Source organism: Hyla sarda, chromosome 2 (genome assembly GCF_029499605.1).
Source record: "Hyla sarda isolate aHylSar1 chromosome 2, aHylSar1.hap1, whole genome shotgun sequence".
NCBI classification, from domain to species: domain Eukaryota; kingdom Metazoa; phylum Chordata; class Amphibia; order Anura; family Hylidae; genus Hyla; species Hyla sarda.
Window position 1 is genome coordinate 123,319,622 of NC_079190.1, and position 18,791 is coordinate 123,338,412.

Genomic DNA, 18,791 nt, shown 5'->3' on the forward strand with positions numbered 1-18,791 from the left:
ACATTCGCACTGGCAGGTTACGGTGAGTTTCCAGCTAGGAATTTGCGCTGCTCATACTTGAAGCAGGAAACTTACTGTAAACCTGCCTGTGTGAATGTACCCTGTACGTTCACATGGGGGCAAACCTCAAGCTGTTTCAAAACTACAACTCCCAGCATGTACTGACAGACCGTGCATGCTGGGAGTTGTAGCTTTCCAACAGCTCGAGGCACACTGGTTGGAAAACCTTCAGTTAGGTTCTGTTACCTAACTCCGGATTTTCCAACCAGTGTGCCTCCAGCTGTTGCAAAACTACAACTCCCAGCATGTACTGATCCCAGAAGGGCATGCTGGGAGATGTAGTTATGCAACAGCTGGAGGTACACAACTACAACTCCCAGCATGCCGAGACAGCTGTTTGGGCATGCTGCGATTTGCAGTTTTGCAACATCTGGAGTGCTACAATTTAGAGACCACTGAACAGTGATCTCTAAACTGTGGACCTCCAGATGTTGCAAAACTACAACTCCCAGCATGCCCAGACAGCAAACAGCTGTGTGGGCATGCTAGGAGTTGTAGTTTTGCAAGATCTAGAGGGCAGTATAGAGATCACTGTGCAGTGGTCTCTAAACTGTGGACCTCCAGCTGTCAGGGCATGCTGGGAGTTGTAGTTTTGCAACAACTGGAGGGCTACAGTCTAGAGACCACTATAGTGGTCTCAGACTGTAGCCCTCTAGATGTTGCTAGGCAACTCACCGGCTTCTGTCGCATCCAGGGAGCCGTCCTCTTCTGCCGCATGCCGCCCGCAGATCTCCGTCACCGCCCGCCGATCACCGTTGCTCCGCAGCCTCCGGAACGGTAAGTGGACGTCGGCGTTCGGTCCTCTTCGTTTTCCCCGTTCTGCCCCGCCTATTGAGGGTGGGCAGGACGGAGAAAACGAAAGTAAAGCCCCCCCGCCCCCGATCTGCTATTGGTGGTCGCGTCTAGACCACCAATAGCAGGGATAGGAGGGGTGGCAACCCTGCCACCTCACTCCTATCGCTTCAGGGGGATCGTGGGTGTCTTAGACAACCGCGATCCCCCTTATATTCCGGGTCACCATAGACCCGGAATTGGCGCAAATCGCAAGTGTGAATTCACTTGCGATTTGCGCCGATCGCCGACATGGGGGGTCTGATGACCCCCCTGGGCATAGATATCAGCAGTCACCCCGGTCCGGTCCCTGCGCGGCGGGGACCGAAATTCCCACGGGCATATGGATACGCCCTTCATCCTTAAGTACCAGGACGCAAGGGCGTATGCATATGCCCTTCGGCCCCAAAAGGTTAAAGCAAGATCTGGAAGACCAAGAAAAATATCAGACAGAACAGCTCGCAGGATTGTGAGAAAAACAATTCAAAACCCACGTTTGACTGCACAATCCCTCCAGAAAGATCTGGCAGACACTGGATTTGTGGAACACTATTCCACTATCAAGAGATACTTGTACAAATATGGTCTTCATGGAAGAATCATCAGAAGAAAACCTCTTCTACATCCTCACCACAAAAATCAGCATTTGAACTTTGCAAATGAACATATAGACAAGCCTGATGCATTTTGGAAACAAGTTCTGTGGACCGATGAGGTTAAAATTTAACTTTTTGGCCGGAATGAGCAAAGGTACGTTTGGAGAAGAATGGGAATAGAATTTAATGAAAAGAACCTCTGTCCAACTGTTAAACATGGGGGTGGATCAATCATGCTTTGGGGTTGTATTGCAGCCAGTAGCACAGGGAACATCTCACGAGTAAAAGGAAAAATGGATTCAATAAAATTTCAGCAAATTTTGGATGCCAACATCAAGTTAGAATCCAAAATTTGCTGTGAAAAAGCAGAAGTTAAAGAGAGGATGGCTTCTACAAATGGATAATGATCCTAAACACCTCAAAATCCACGGGGGAATACATCAAGAGGCGTAAAGTGAAGGTTTTGCCATGGCCTTCACAATCTCCTGACCTCAACATAATTGAAAATCTATGGATAGACCTTAAAGGACAACTGTAGTGGAACACTTTTATATATTCTCGTGCCCGGGCCTCAAAAATAAACAAAATAAACTCATACATACCTTCCTACGAGCCCCCGTTGGTCCGGTACAGGCCTCACGGTCCGGCAGTGCTGACCTCATACCACTTCCTGGGGACGGGGACGCCGCAGAGCCATCGGCGTATCACCGGCCGCAGAGATGTCCCGCCCCGGCCTGTGATAGGCTGAGCCCATTGTCATGTAAGAAGCCGGCCAGAGCTCCTTACATGACAGTTGGCTGGTTACAAAAAGCGTTTACAAGCTGCGATACTTGCCAAAGGGGGCAGTACAAGATATTAACTCTGCAGGGTGCCCAAACTTTTGCAGATGCCATTTTTTTGATTTCTGTTATTTTGAAAGTGTAAATGATGGAAATAAAATCTATATTATAAGAATGTCTAATCTGTAATTTGATACCTTTTGGAGATTTTTCCATCTTTCCTTGGCTTCTTTATGCACATTAATAAAAATTTTTACGTGGGGTGCCCAAACTTTTGATCCCCACTGTAAGTTAAGAATTTTTCAAAGGTGTATCATTTAAAAAAAACATTGGTGTAGTCAAATCTTACATTTACGTTCCAATTTGTTTTGGCTTCCTAGACCCATACACATTCATCCCAGGTTTGGCTAAGTACTGTATGCAGGTATATTCAATAATGCTGAAAAAGGAATAAGTCACTACCAGACATCTCTGGAGGGGACTAATATCTTGTGAGAACAAAAAATGTTAAAATCCCACATGTTGCGATGTCATAAATATTAACGAATTTTCTTTAAAACACTTGAAAGAATTTTAAAGAAGATTCTTTCAAGCAGTTTTTGAGCTTTTGTGCTTTTCCTCTTTTCTTCTAGTTGTTATTGCTGTAAGAAGCTATGGTATAATCATGCAGATCAATAAAATTATATTAAATCTGAAAATGCTCCCATGATCTCACAAGGAACACTGATGATTTGTCTCTGTTACAAACAGAATTGAATAGATTTGTTGGCTCTGGGATGGTTAACACCAAAAAGACCAATAACCCAAATCTCTACTGACCTACCTCAGGAAACCTGGGATTGGCTTTATTAAGTGCATGTGAGCATGCATTCACTGCATGCGCCAACTCCTGCTCCAGCAAACCATGTGTTTTTGCAGCTTCACATATTCTGTGGGGAGAAAGAAAGTACATTTAGCTATGAGGAGTATAACACCTGTATCTACTAAGTTAACATTCAGTTGAGTTTTTGGGTAACGATGACCAAAAGTAAAATAAAAACTAGAAAAAGAACTCTCTCCTAAATTATTACAGATAAATCACATAATGTATATGTTTATTGCACAAGAATCCCAACACAAAAAAAAAGAATAAGTGGATGTAGAGAATAGGCTAATACTATGAAATAGCTATACCTAAAATCCCCACAAGGGGTCCTCACTGTCTTAAAGATAGAGTATACAAAAGTGCGATAATAGGGAATGGCAAAAATTTGCTTTTATTACAAAAAAAAAATATATATATATATATATATATATATATATATATATTTATATATAGAAAAGCCACATTTAACAATATAAAATAAACTTTGCTTTATTAAGGAATTTTGGACAGAATTAGGACTTTAATCACATGGGGCGATTATCAGTCAAACAGGTCGATATCACTCTGATTAGGTCATTTTAACCTGACAAAAAGATCATTGGCTGCACATCCCCTTGTAACAGGGGTCGTGTGGTATATAGCTGATTGCAGAAAAGAGCTCCATGAACAATCCAGTCATCATTGCACGGCCCTCTCCGCCCAACCCTTGTGCCACCTAAAGGGTTTGTGAAATGCCAATGAGGGTTCAGTTTTGACAGGACTGCCAAATAATGGAGCTCTACTGCAGAAAACAGTCTTTGCAATGTTTACTTAAAATATATATGGGATTTATAGTACAAGAAAACATGTTTAAATGCCTTATTAGAAATGTAAAGGGAATGTGTCATCAAAAAATTACCTTTTGTTATACAAACATTTAAAAAAAATAATTTTTTATTTCCACACCATCTATTTTTGTGTCTAAAATAATCCTAAAATTTGTCAGTTTTCATTTGACCACGAAGCCTGAAACTAAGCTGCATTATAAAAACAGTATACAGTTTTTATATTGGTGAAAAAGTCAATCCACAGCCGCCCAGAGACTCCTGCAGCCAGGGGGTACTACTACTGTCATCATGGAACGGACTCTTTTCCATGATTTTAGTAGTAATTCTCCCAGCTGAAAGACTCTGGGGGCGGCTGTGGTGACTGCAGTTACGCTTTTACTACTACTCCAATCGTGGAACAGAGTCTGTGCCATGATAGGAGCAGTATTAGGAGGGACGGCTCCTGCTAGGGAAGCAGGCAGCATTGCGTTCAATTTCTTAGCTGTTAAATTTTAAATACCCTGCCGAAAGCAGTGAATGGTCATTCAGTGCCGGCCATTCAGGGCTCCTGGTGGGGAATATGAATTTGAAAAGAAGAGTTTTTGTATAACTCGCTGGGGATCGGCGAGGCTGCCACCTGCTCCCTTGTTTTATAAGTTATGATCTTTTGAGATCCAATGCGATCAGTTCCTCAGCCTCTGTACTACTACCCTCAACGTGAAAAAGACTCATATTAGTGCAGGAGTCTGTGGGTGGCTGTGGTGACAGCAGTAGCCCTTGGATACATAATTTGTGGAAAACCCTACCTGAAAGAACGACAGCCTATAATCTCTTGTTAAAGCGGATAACCACTTAAAAAATGCATATGACAACTTAAAGGGGTACTCCGGTAGAAAACTATTTTTTCATATCAACTGGCTCCAGAAAGTTTAACAGATTTGTAAATTATTTTATTAAAAAAATCTTAATCCTTCAAGTACTTATCAGCTGCTGTAAACTACAGAGGGAGTTGTATAGTTTTTTCTGTCTGACCACATTGTACTCTGTTGACACCTCTGTCCATGTCAGGTACTGTCCGGAGCTGGAGAGGTTTGCTTGGTGATTTGGTCCTACTCTGGACAGTTCCTGACATGCACAGAGGTGTCAACAGAGAGCAGTGTGGTCAGACAGAAAAGAACTATAAAACTTCCTCTGAATCATACATCAGCTGATAAGTACTGGAAGGATTAAGATTTGTTTAATAGAAGTTATTTACAAATCTATGTAACATTCTGGAGCCAGTTGATATGTCAAGAAGTCAAAAACAGCACAAAATGATGCAGTATGCAGGGACAACAATGGTCTTATTAATTTCAAGCCTAGGCACACATGGGTAGATTATACACCCCTTAATTTTGGCTAACACTGAGGCACCAAAGCATGAGACCTACCTTGATATAAGTTCCTCAGCAGCCTGTGAGCAGAGATTGATCAGTGTAACCTCTTCTTCTGAAGCCAATTCTACTGCTTGTGGAGAGTACAGATGGGATCGAATGGCCAGCTTGCAGGAGTCATACTTCTGCTTATCTTCCCAGGACTTTAAGGTATTTTCAAACGCCTGTTCAGGGAGAAATATACAGCCTTAGTAGGGAACGCATAAGACAACACTGTATTTATTTTTTTATTTTATTGATATATACAAATATATTTAGCAGTCATTTACATACAATGCTAAAAAAAAAAAGTGAACATATAGATGACACATCCTAGATCTGAATGAACTAATCGTATGAAATTCTTTCGTCTTTACATAGTTGAATGTGCTGACAACAAAATCACACAAAAATTATCAATGGAAATCAAATGTATCAACCCATGGAGGTCTGGAGATGGAGTCACACTCAAAATCAAAGTGGAAAACCACACTACAGGCTGATCCAACTTTGATGTAATGTCCTTAAAACAAGTCAAAATGAGACTCAGTAGTGTGTGTGGCCTCCACGTGCCCGTATGACCTCCCCACATCGCCTGCGCATGCTCCTGATGAGGTGGCGGATGGTCTCCTGAGGGATGTCTTCCCAGATTTGAACTAAAGCATCCGCCAGCTCCTGGACAGTCTGTGGTGCAATGTGGCGTTGGAGAATGGAGCGAGACACAATGTCCCAGATGTGCTCACCCGGATTCAGGTCTGGGGAACGGGCGGGCCAGTCCATAGCATCAATGCCTTCCTCTTGCAGGAACTGCTGACACACTCCAGCCACATGAGGTCTAGCATTGTCTAGCATTAGGAGGAACCAAGGGCCAAATGCACCAGCATATGGTCTCATAAGGGGTCTGAGGATCTCATCTCGTTACCTAATGGAAGTCAGGCTACCTCTGGCAAGCACACGGAGGGCTGTGCAGCCCACCAAAGAAATGCCACCCCACACCATTATTGACCCACCGCCAAATCGGTCATGCTGGAGGATGTTACAGGCAGCAGAACATTCTATACGGCGTCTCCAGACTCTGTCGCGTCTGTCACATGTGCTCAGTGTGAACCTGCTTTCATCTGTGAAGAGCACAGTGGCAAATTTGCCAATCTTGGTGTTCTCTGGCAAATGCCAAACATCCTGCACGGTGTTGGGCTGTAAGCACAAACCCCACCTGTGGATGTCGGGCCCTCATACCACCCTCATGGAGTCTGTTTCTGACCATTTGAGTAGACCCATGCACATTTGTGGCCTGCTGGAGGTCATTTTGCAGGGCTCTGGCAGTGCTCCTCCTTGCACAAAGGCGGAGGTAGCAGTCCTGCTGCTGGGTTGATGCCCTCAGATGGCCTCCTTCATGTCTCCTGGTAGCGCCTCCATGCTCTGGACACTACACTGACAGACACAGCAAACCTTCTTGCCACAGCTTACATTGATGTGCCATCCTGGATGAGCTGTACTACCTGAGCAACTTGTGTGGGTTGTAGACTCCGTCTCATGCTACCACAAGAGTGAAAGCACCGCCAGCATTCAAAAGTGACCAAAACATCAGCCAGGAAGCATAGGAACTGAGAAGTGGTCTGTGGTTACCACCTGCAGAACCACTCCTTTATTGGGGTGTCTTGCTAATTGCCTATAATTTTCACATGTTGTCTGTTCCATTTGCACAACAGCATGTGAAATTGGTTGTCAGTCAGTGTTGCTTCCTGAGTGGACAGTGTGATTTCACAGAAGTGTGATTGACTTGGAGTTACATTGTGTTGTTTAAGTGTTCCCTTAATTGTTTTGAGCAGTGTACTTTGGGTCTCCAGTATCTGCAGTATGTCGCTGCGCCTGTTTCAGGTGGTATGTAAAAATCATCATAGATTTGATCAATGTTTTTATCATACCATTTAATGGCTCACTGTGGCAGAACATCAGCTGACCTCCCCAATAAATAGGGAAACTTGGCCTTTATAACTATGATGACATGAGCCGCTGAGCCACATACTTCATATCTGTCTCACCGAGTCAATATTATGCACTTTACTGAACTGAGAAGTAGCAGGTTTTAATTTAGTGTTGCCTTTAGCCAGGTTGCATCACAAGGTTACTATATATAGGTGTATTTGTGTTTGGCAGCAGGTGTGGCCCATAAAGCTGGTTGAGATGTCTCACAACTTTTAACTGTAGATCTACTACAAGCAATGGTTCATTGTTAGCAACTTTCTCAGGCTGCATAGACGCCGCTACGCCGTGACGTCAGGTGCGTCGCTGCGCAGCGGCGTCTATGCAGCGTTACTAGGCCGGAGCCTGCCCGAAGTGGAGAAGAGGACCCCCGGAGAAGAAGGACAGCCAGGACAGATTCACCCTCCACCCGGAATGCCGCCAGACACTACAGGAAGGATGGATGGCCCGGACCACCCTCCCCGGACGGTCCCTGCAGCAACTGGGAAGGTGATTCAGGGTTCTGGGATGGACAGGGGTCTGGATGGATGGACAGCTGGAGGCACCCCTACGCGCGGTGGAGGTGATAAGTCTCAGGACCCCCGATCAGGCATGGGGAGAGAAGCGGGTGGCAGCGGCGGCCTATGGAACCGCAAAAGCCACTGCAGTGCATTGATTTAAAGCGCCCGCTTTAAATCAATGATGTGCAGCGGTGTCGCAGGGGGATAAATAGCCGATAACTTATACCGGAATATCGGCTATCGGCCCTAACCTCCACCGATTATCGGTATCGGCCCTATAATAACGATATCGGTCGATCCCTAATCCACACCATTTATCTGGTGTAGGATGCCATTGTAGCACTTGTAGTCTGCTGCAGGCATCCCCCATTGTATGCATTTTATGCTGGTGACCAAAAGCGCATGATCTGCTCCCCCAGTATATATGCACAACTGTATTTGGGGTTGAGCACCTCCTGCTTTTTGAGACCACATTTTTTTTCTTCTTGTTGACCAAATCAGGTGTGTGATCTCATCAGTTTATATTAAGCTTAAGTTTAGTACTAATAATGTACAATTTGTCTATATGTCAAATAAAACCATCTGTATCACCTGTCACAAGTTAACCTCTGGCATAAAACAAATAGGAGTCTGCTGGCAGCCTGCAGCTCCATTATACTCCGTCATTATGTTTCATGAATGGAGGACGAAGGTGCAATAGCGTCAGCCAAAATCATTACATGAGAGACGCTACGGAGGAGGGTCTGTTCATATATCATAACCCAAAAACAATAACACATTTGTCATGTCCTAGTTGTGTTGTCAAATAGGGAAGTAATGTTTGACAAAACAAGCTCAGAAAGAACAGTCTGTTATTCTGACCTGATGCACTAGTCTAAACAGTCATCTGGTGTTTATTCAGAGCATAGAAAAAACACACAGAACACCGTCCTCCCCTAATCGATCACTCCGCGTATATTACCTTCATATTTACCGCTATTAATCGCAGAGTGCTCACTCTATCTTATACCTTTCCCTCACTGCAATGTATAGAGAATGTCAGTTCTGCACACATCCACAATAACGCAAGACGTCCCCGCACTGAACACATTGTGACAGATGTCATTGCTCAGCAGTCTGTAACGGCACGGAGGGAAAATAACATCTCACATTGATGGATGACTATGCTGTGTGATTAAATTACAGGAATGGCTCACAGGAAAGCGTTTTCCAAATTCTAGAAAACAGCTTAGTAGATATGCCCTTTAAGGGCTTGTTCACATTGCCATCTGTCCCCGTTATTTCATGTCCGTTATTAAATCTGTTCAAGCCTTTTGCAAATGGTTGTAAATGAATCCCATTCATGTCAATGAGATTTCTTTTACAATCCTTTGTCATCCGTTTGCACCCTTTTAGTTTCTATTCCATTTATTTATTTTTTTACAGGAAAAAGACGGTGCATGCAGTATTTTTTTCCTGTCAAAAAATCAGGAAGAGAAACGGTTATCACAAACTAAACACTGAAATCAATGGGAAATGGATGAACCCTTGATGTCATCCGTTAGCATCCGTTTTTTTTTCAATCAGTTTTTACTTCTGAGCATGCTCAGATGAGGTGCGAGCAACCAGGAAACAGCCAGACGAAAAAAATGATTAAAAAAAAAGACACAAAAGGACAATAAAGGATGCAAAAGGATGCCACTTGTCCTTTAATTTTTTAAATAGTCCATTAAAATAATGGATCCTGTTGCATCAGTTTGTAGTATGAACTATTTAGCAGCAATAACGGGAGAATATCGGGACGGGGGAGAGAACAGCCCTGTGAACCTAGCCTAACTAAAGCACTAAGTATCTGAGGAACCGAAAACAAAATTTTGCGCCAAAGAGATCTACTGTAAACATGGTATTTCAATCGCCATATCAGCTTAGTGCTCCAGTTTTTTCTCAAAAATTGTCAGCTGATATGCCCCCCCCCCCCCTTTTATGAACGGCTGTAGCATTGTGACAGGGGGGTCATCTCATCGCATCATTTCTATTCAGACTAGTCATTTATGTTACACTGTCTAATTTATTCAATGACCCTCCACCTTTGCAATACAGTGGTCCCTCAACATACGATGGGAATCCGTTCCAAATGGACCATCGTTTGTTGAAACCATCATATGTTGAGGGATCCGTGCAAAGTAAAGTTATAGGACAGTGGTCTCCAACCTGCGGACCTCCAGATGTTGCAAAACTACAACTCCCAGCATGCTCGGACAGCCAACGGCTGTCCGGGCATGCTTGGAGTTGTAGTTTTGCAACATCTGGAGGTCCGCAGGTTGGAGACCACTGGTAGAGGAAGTTGTACTCACCTGTCCCCGCCGCTCCGGACCGTCAACGCTGGTCACCGCTGCCCTGGATGTCGCCCTCCATCGCTGTCGTCGCGTCACCGGTGTGTTCCCTGACGCTCCGGCAAGGCCTCTGCTTCCCCGGCATCTTCGCTCTCCGTCGCCGCCATCACGTCGCTACGCACGCCGCTCCTATTGGATGACCGGACGGCGTGTGCAGCGTCGTGATGACGACGATGGAGAGCGCCGACGATGCAGAGAATCCCGAACAGGATGCGCCGGAGCCCCGAGGACAGGTAAGTGATAGTCAGCGGACCACACGGGGCACCGTAAACGGCTATCCGGCGGTGGCTGAAGAAGTTTGCGTTGCCGGATAGCCGTTTATGCGATTGCCCCGACATACAAAAGCATCGTATGTTGATGCTGCCTTCTACATCCATTGGCCTATGCAAGGCCATCGTATGTTGAAATGATCGTATGTCGGGGTCATCGTAGGTCGGGGGGGGTCACTGTATATGTTATTACAGACATTTTTTGTTGCCATATTGATAACTGACCCACACTGCCCTACAGCAAGCACCTTATCCCTTTCTGAACCAGAAGAATCCATATAGGCATGACACAAAAGGCAAGCCATTTCTTGCAGCAGGGATATTAGCCTGTTCCAGAATTACATTGTTGCATTAATTATGTGACTTCAATATTTGGAGGAGAATGAAAATTGCTGCATTATTTAAATTGAGAAGATCCAGCTAAGAAGAAAAGGTTAATAACCATCAAAAAAGATCAGAAATGGAAATGAAATGAATATGCTTTGCTGGAGGGTAATGATGCATAGAACAATCGATTCTAATGGACTTACTCTGTCTCTGGTTAACATCTGGGCCCGGTTTTTGTGCACAATTTTTATCACACCAGGAGGCTGGATCCAAGCTTCTCCATCCACCTGTACAGGAACCCCTTCTTCTCCAAGGATTGTGATCTTCACAGATCGACACTGGAAGTTGGAAAAAACGACAAGTGATGTTCCGAGAGATCATCCCATTGAAGCAAAGCCTCTAGGGACGACTACCTCTCTGCATTCAGAATGCATTCGAGCATGCCACAGTTTTTATTGTGACAGAAATAAAAAACCTTCACATAACTCCACATTACTATAACACACACAGTTAAACACAGGCACAGAAATGAGGTCTTGGGCAGGGTTCACATTAGATTCTGCCATCAGTGGCATGTAAACATCAGCAAAATGTCAAAACGAGATGCCACATAAACATGCATGGACAGGAACAGACCCCCATTAACTTAAAGGGAACCAATAATCAGATTTTACCCTATATAACGATTGGCAAAGCGTTATATAGGGTAAAATCTTTATTTTCACCATTCCAGGGGGACGCTCCTGCCTCCGGGGATGGTGAAGATATGAAGTTATAAACTAGTCACTGCCGCCGCCGTAAGTAGTCCCCTGGGCGGGGAGCGACGCCCCCTCTGCTTAATTGATGGGCCGCGTCATCGCTCTGCTCCGTCTGTTCATTGAGCGGAACAATGATGCGGCCCATCAATCAAGCGTCGGGGGCGTCGCTGTCAGACGAAGAACGGGAGTAGGTGAGAAGAGCTCCCCGCCCAGGTGACTACTTACGGCGGTGACTAGTTTATAACTTCATATCTTCACCATCCCCGGAGGCAGGAGCGTCCCCCGGGGATGGTGAGGACAACAAGTTTACCCTATATAACACTTTATCAAGCATTATATAGGGTAAAATCTGATGATTGGTTCCCTTTAATTAATGGATCAGACAAGTAAGTAAGCTAGTGACTTAAATCCTGCATGTATATATTTACTGAAAAAAAGGAATAAACAATTATGTGTGAGAAAGGATCCAAATATAGTCACTAGCAGATTACATTTGAGGCACTAAAATGAGTGAGGACTGTGTCCGTCCGTGCACATATACATCAGCATCCCATTTTGACATTTTGCAATGTATATATATGCCATTGTGAATGTGAACAAGACCTTGGTTACTCTGGCAATGATAAGGAATTAACACTGTACAGATTTGTAAAGGTTAAAGTGGATTTGCAGACAAAGTATTTACATTCTGGTGATTAACATGTACATTACCCATCACTGCTTACCTGAGCTATTCTGTGATGCTGAAGCTTGATCACTCTAGAGACTGCCATTTGCATGCTCCCAAATACTGCAACCACCTCCAGGATTTTATCATCAAATGAAGGAGCACCAAATATCTACAGTGCAATAAGAGCAATGTATGTAAAATCATATTCACCTTAGAACATAAAGGGGTTATCCAGGAAAAACTTTTTTTTTTTAATATATATATCAACTGGCTCCAGAAAGTTAAACAGATTTGTAAATTACTTCTATTAAAAAATCTTAATCCATTCAGTACTTATGAGCTTCTGAAGTTAAGGTTGTTCTTTTCTGTCTAAGTGCTCTCTGATGACACGTGTCTAGGGAAATGCCGAGTTTAGAAGCAAATCCCCATAGCAAACCTCTTCTAAACTGGGCGGTTCCCGAGACACATGTCACCAGAGAGCACTTAGACAGAAAAGAACCACCTTAACTTCAGAAGCTCATAAGTACTGAAAGGATTAAGATTTTTTAATAGAAGTAATTTACAAATCTGTTTAACTTTCTGGAACTAGTTGCTTAAAATGTTATGCTAAAATGCTAAATGTTTTCTAGTGGAGTACAACTAAGATAATATCAATTCAATTATGTTTTAGTAAAGTCTTCCTGGATGTCCAGAACATGTGGAATGTCACTATAGCAATTTAACAGATCACACAGATGACTAAGGATCCTATGTATAGGTCACATTTAAAGAACAATGGCCAAAATTGAACAAACTGTGGAGTTATTTTTCTACAGGAACCAATCACAGCTCAGCTTTCACTTTAACAGAGCTCGTTAGCTGAGCTGTGATTGGTCGCTGTAGAAAAATCACTCCACGATGTCTCTCACCCAGTTTGATAAATCTCCGCAAATAAGTCTATAAACAACTGGAGATGTGACTGGGTCTCATAGAGAAACAGTGGAAAAATTGAGAAACTCTGCAAAAGCCTGGGCATAAAGTGTAGTGGTGCATTACAATACTGAAATAAAGCCTTCTCTTGCCTTTCTATCATAGCAGACATCTCATCTTCATCATCATCATCATCATTTATGCAAGGAAGCGCATCTGCACACGTTTCGCTATTTTTTCATGTGACCCAGTCACATCTCCAATTGTCTACATATTGCTGGTTTGCGGCTGCACTACCCAGAGCAGTGTTTCCCAGCAAGGGTGCCTCCAGCTGTGGTCAAACTACAACTCCCAGCATGGCCGGACAGCCGAAGGCTGTCCGGGCATGCTGGGAGTTGTAGTTTGGCTACAGCTGGAGGCACCCTGGTTGGGAAACACTAACCCAAAGTAAGCGTTAGGCTGCTGATCACTAATTCTACAGGCAAAGTGTGATGTTATGTGCTATGAGCACAACTCCATCTGGTAAGAAGTCAACCAACTTTCCCAATACTTATACAGGCTTTACTAGGTGCGCACTTAGTTTTTTCCTTCCTACAACAAGTCTATTAGGACAGACTTACACTGTACCTTCTAGCATTGCAAATTTAGTTAGTGTCTTGCCAACTCTTGTTTTAACACCCTGGTAAAGCATTAGACCGATTTGTTACAATGGGTACTGAGATACGAAAAGCCTATTATTGTTGGCAGAACACATACTGGCTTATCTGTAAGAGTGGCTACAGTGAGCACACGTCTGGAAATGCTTCTTTGCATTGCCACTTATGGACAATAATCGATTTAAAATACAAGACACAAGGAACTAGATTTTAACGTTTTTCTTTATTGTTCCCTTTTTTGTCAGTTTCCTAATTCTAGCTACTGCTGGTAATTGTAGTCACTTTTTTCACCCTTTTGGCGAATAGGTTATACATATTTATATTAAATAGAACAATATTGCTGAAGCTAAAATGACATGACAATGGACCAAAGTAGGGATCGACCAATATCGATTTTTTAGGGCCGATACAGATAATCTGCGACTTTTCAGGCCGATAGCCGATAACTTATACCGATATTCCGGTATAAGTTATCGGCTATTCCCCCCGCAGATCAATGATTTAAAGCGGGTGCTTTAAATAAATGAACTGCAGCGGCTTTTCCCTAGTCCAACCACCACCGCTGCCCCATTGCCTCCCCCATCCCCAGTTTTATAATTACCTGTTCCCGGGGCCCCGGGTCTGCGCTACTTCTGGCTCCGGGGGGCGTCCTGAGCTGTCACTGTGCGCACTGACTGTGACGTCGCGTTGAAGGCGCCACTAGTCATTGCGCTGCACTGTGCAGGAGCCAGAAGTAACGCGGACCCCGGGAACAGGTAATTATAAAACCGGGGATGGGGGAGGGAATGGGGCAGCGGCGGAGGTCTCGGCGGTGATCTCTGGCCGGGGAGGCGAGGTGGGGCATTATCGGCATATCGGCAAGGTAACCGATACTGATAATGTCCAAAATCGTGAATATTGGCCGATAATATCAGTCAAACTGATAATCGGTCGATCCCTAGACCAAAGGGCTGATAGATTTAGTGCACATGTTTTTACAAGTCATAACATTCTATACAGTCAATGAATTAGCACTAGGCATAATATTATAAGGCTATATTTAGAAATGTCAGACTTTATACTAGGGACAGTAATGCAGGGGTGCATACAGACCACTAATATTGAGTTGGTTTTTTTTTTTTATCTCACTGTGCAATCGCCCACAAACCTACTCAATCATCGTGAGTCCGGAAAAAGTCTTTGTTGTTTTTTTTTTTTCTAGTACAACAGGATTCCTGCACTGAATGCACAGAAGTTCCCACGCCTAAAATAGCACTTTGTGGAATTTGTAGCAAGCTACTAGACTAAGAATACCATGAGGAAAAGAAAGTATAATGAAATCCTATATGATGCAGCAAGAAAGAAAGAGCCAATTTAAAGATACAAGTTCTAAATAAGCTTCCGTGTTCTGCATAACTTACATCATCCTCTTTAGTTCCACCCCAGAAATTGGTGCCGCCAGCATAGCTAGGGATGTTTAGCACCGCAATGCCCTGGAGACTTGGAAGGGGGATGTACTGGCCATCACACTGCCAAGAGTAAAACAATGGAGAATAATGAAGAAAACATCAGCAGGCATTTGCATGACTAGAATTTATATAATGTAAGGCACAGACTATAGATAGAGCACGCAGACAGGAAATGAACCACAATCAGCCCTTAGCTACATAGCAAACAAATGTAGCACATGCCTTCAATGCAGCTACAGTATATAGTGAGGTTGTAGAGCTTTTATACAAATTCTGTAATAGACTACAGAAGAGCCTCATATATACATATATATATATATATATATATATATATATATATATATATATATACACACACACACACACACCCTGCTTACATAAACATATTCAGACAACATGGGTATGGCATATGACAGTATGTTAAAGGGGTACTCCACTGGCCAGTGTTCGGAACATTTTGTTTTGAACGCTGTGTGCGCGCGCACGCTGCAGGTATCAGCCACGCCCCCTCCTGACGTCAGGCCATGCCCCCTCAATGCAAGTCTGTGGGAGGGGGCGTGGCAGCCGCCACGCCCCCTCCCATAGACTTGCATTTAGGGGGCAAGTGGAGTACCCCTTTAAGCAGCAAGAATCTCCTACAAGACTGATCTGCTCCAGATTACCTCCAGCTGAACCTTTTGCTCCAAATTCTTATAAGTTCTTTGCAGTAACTCTTTGGTTCCAAGGACTCCATACCACATCATGTTTTTTGTACGGCTTCTGTAATTATATATATACACACACATGTATTAAATTACATATTCTGCAATATAAGTTCATACCACTATATATGAGGTGTAATCAATATTCGTTTATGCTCCAATTCCTTGTGGACATTCTGGTCATTTACTTTATTTTTATGTAATTTTTCTAATGAGTCTACAGGGTCAACTTTTGTCTGTATGAGTCTATGGACTGGAGATTGAGAGCTCTGACCAAACAGATACAGCTCAGCATATCCGGTGACAAGACTGATGAATCATCTGAACAAGGAAGGAAACCATCATGAATAGTCATCAGAAGCTGTGTTGTTCGGGACAAAAAAGCAATGCAGGATATAGTTACATGTGATTCTATAATAATTGCTCCAAAGACACCATGATAAAACGTCAACATGTCTATACTATCCAGAACACACTAGTGATCCATGTCTGGACATAGAAATGGAAAGCAAGCATGTCAGTTGCTTTTTTGATTAATACTTCCTTGAATAATTATAAAGATGATGCTTCTTAGGACAATTTTACACCTACACTGTATTTCACTATTCATTCTATTCATACAGTTGATTCCTCATTACCTGCACTTTTCAGGGTGTTCCTCACGTTTGTTGTTAAATTCTAGGGAAATTTTGGCATCTAAACCAATACCAAAGTAGTTGTTCATAACACATTTTTCTGAATAACCTTCTCTGTTGAACGAAGAAGAGAGAAGTTACTTTATAAAACTAGAAGAGATTTATAATACATTATCACTATTATACAATAAGCATGTTCTTGCATTAGGTAAAAAGTGTAAACTTAGTAGTCACTCCGTAGAACACTGGACACATTTTTAAGTACTGCTATAAACTGTTCTCCAAGATAAATAAAGAATAATAAAGAAGAGGCTGTACAGGATTCTTAAAGAGGTACTCTGGTGGAAAAAACATTTTTTAATCAACTGGTGCCAGAAAGTTACACAGATTTGTAAATTACTTCTATATAAAAATCTTAATCCTTCCAGTAATTATCAGCTGCTGTATGCTTAACAGGAAGTTGTGTAGTTCTTTTCAGTCTGACCACAGTGCTCTTTGCTGACACCTCTGTCCATGTCAGGAACTGTCCGGAGCAGGAACAAATCCCCATAGCAATCTATCCTGCTCTGGACAGTTCCTGACACAGACAGACACAGACTTACGCTCCGTAGGTTGGTCTATATTGATGCGGGAAAGACACAGCTTTATAAAGTCCCTCCCAATGCCTCCAAGCTGCAGTAAGTAAAAAGAAGTCCCACAACTGCCCATCCAATCTACTGCAGCATATTGTTCAATCTCCACATACAATTGTGCTGCACTTGCAGTTTTTCCTTTTTTGCCATCTAAAAGGTGTGCTTAACCCCTTAACGACGCAGGACGTATATTTACGTCCTGCGCCGGCTCCCGCGATATGAAGCGGGATCGCGCCGCGATCCCGCATCATATCGCGTCGGTCCCGACGCTAATCAACGGCCGGGACCCGCGGCTAATACCACACATCGCCGATCGCGGCGATGTGCGGTATTAACCCTTTAGAAGCGGCGGTCAAAGCTGACCGCCGCTTCTAAAGTGAAACTGAAAGTATCCCGGCTGCTCAGTCGGGCTGTTCGGGACCGCCGCGGTGAAATCGCGGCGTCCCGAACAGCTGATCGGACACCGGGAGGGCCCTTACCTGCCTCCTCGGTGTCCGATCGACGAATGACTGCTCCGTGCCTGAGATCCAGGCAGGAGCAGTCAATCGCCGATAATGCTGATCGCAGGCGTGTTAATACACGCCTGTGATCAGGATGAGAGATCAGTGTGTGCAGTGTTATAGGTCCCTATGGGACCTATAACACTGCAAAAAAAAAGTAAAAGAAAAGTGTTAATAAAGGTCATTTAACCCCTTCCCTAATAAAAGTTTGAATCACCCCCCTTTTCCCATAAAAAAAATAAAACAGTGTAAAAAAATAAATAAATAAACATATGTGGTATCGCCGCGTGCGTAAATGTCCAAACTATAAAAATAGATCATTAATTAAACCGCACGGTCAATGGCGTACGCGCAAAAAAATTCCAAAGTCCAAAAAAGCGTATTTTGGTCACTTTTTATAACATTAAAAAATGAATAAAAAGTGATCAAAAAGTCCGATCAAAGCAAAAATCATACCAATAAAAACTTCAGATCACGGCGCAAAAAATTAGTCCTCATACCGCCCTGTACGTGGAAAAATAAAAAAGTTATAGGGGTCAGAAGATGACATTTTTAAACGTATAAATTTTCCTGCATGTAGTTATGATTTTTTCCAGAAGTGCGACAAAATCAAACCTATAAAAGTAGGGTATCATTTTAACCGTATGGACCTACAGAATAAAGATAAGGCGTAATTTTTACCAAAATATGCACTGCGTAGAAACGGAAGCCCCCAAAAGTTACAAAATGGCGTTTTTTTTTCGATTTTGTCGCACAATGATTTTTTTTTCCGTTTCGCCGTGCATTTTTGGGTGAAATGACTAATGTCACTGCAAAGTAGAATTGGCGACGCAAAAAATAAGCCATAATATGGATTTTTAGGTGGAAAATTGAAAGGGTTATGATTTTTAAAAGGTAAGGAGGAAAAAACGAAAGTGCAAAAACGGAAAAATCCTGAGTCCTTAAGGGGTTAAAGGGGTACTCCGCCCTAGACATCTTATCCCCTATCCAAAGGATAGGGGATAAGATGTCTGATCGCGGGAGTCCCACTGCTGGGAACCCCCGCGATCTCTCCTGCAGCACCCTTTTGTCAATAGCTGTAC

General features: G+C 43.2%; 1 protein-coding gene across 7 annotated transcripts in view; it reads right to left on the reverse strand.

Annotated features, from left to right (window-relative positions):
• DGKH (diacylglycerol kinase eta) overlaps positions 1 to 18,791 on the reverse strand; it is a 283,882-nt gene that overhangs the window by 27,749 nt on the left and 237,342 nt on the right. For all 7 annotated transcript variants that reach the window (XM_056555450.1, XM_056555452.1, XM_056555453.1 and 4 more), the window contains 7 exons: positions 16,581 to 16,691; positions 15,904 to 16,000; positions 15,194 to 15,301; positions 12,284 to 12,397; positions 11,004 to 11,138; positions 5,368 to 5,534; positions 3,090 to 3,195 (listed from right to left, as the gene is read on the reverse strand). In XM_056555450.1, coding sequence (XP_056411425.1) covers positions 3,090 to 3,195; positions 5,368 to 5,534; positions 11,004 to 11,138; positions 12,284 to 12,397; positions 15,194 to 15,301; positions 15,904 to 16,000; positions 16,581 to 16,691 — 838 coding nt within the window. The remainder of the gene's footprint in view (positions 1 to 3,089; positions 3,196 to 5,367; positions 5,535 to 11,003; positions 11,139 to 12,283; positions 12,398 to 15,193; positions 15,302 to 15,903; positions 16,001 to 16,580; positions 16,692 to 18,791) is intronic.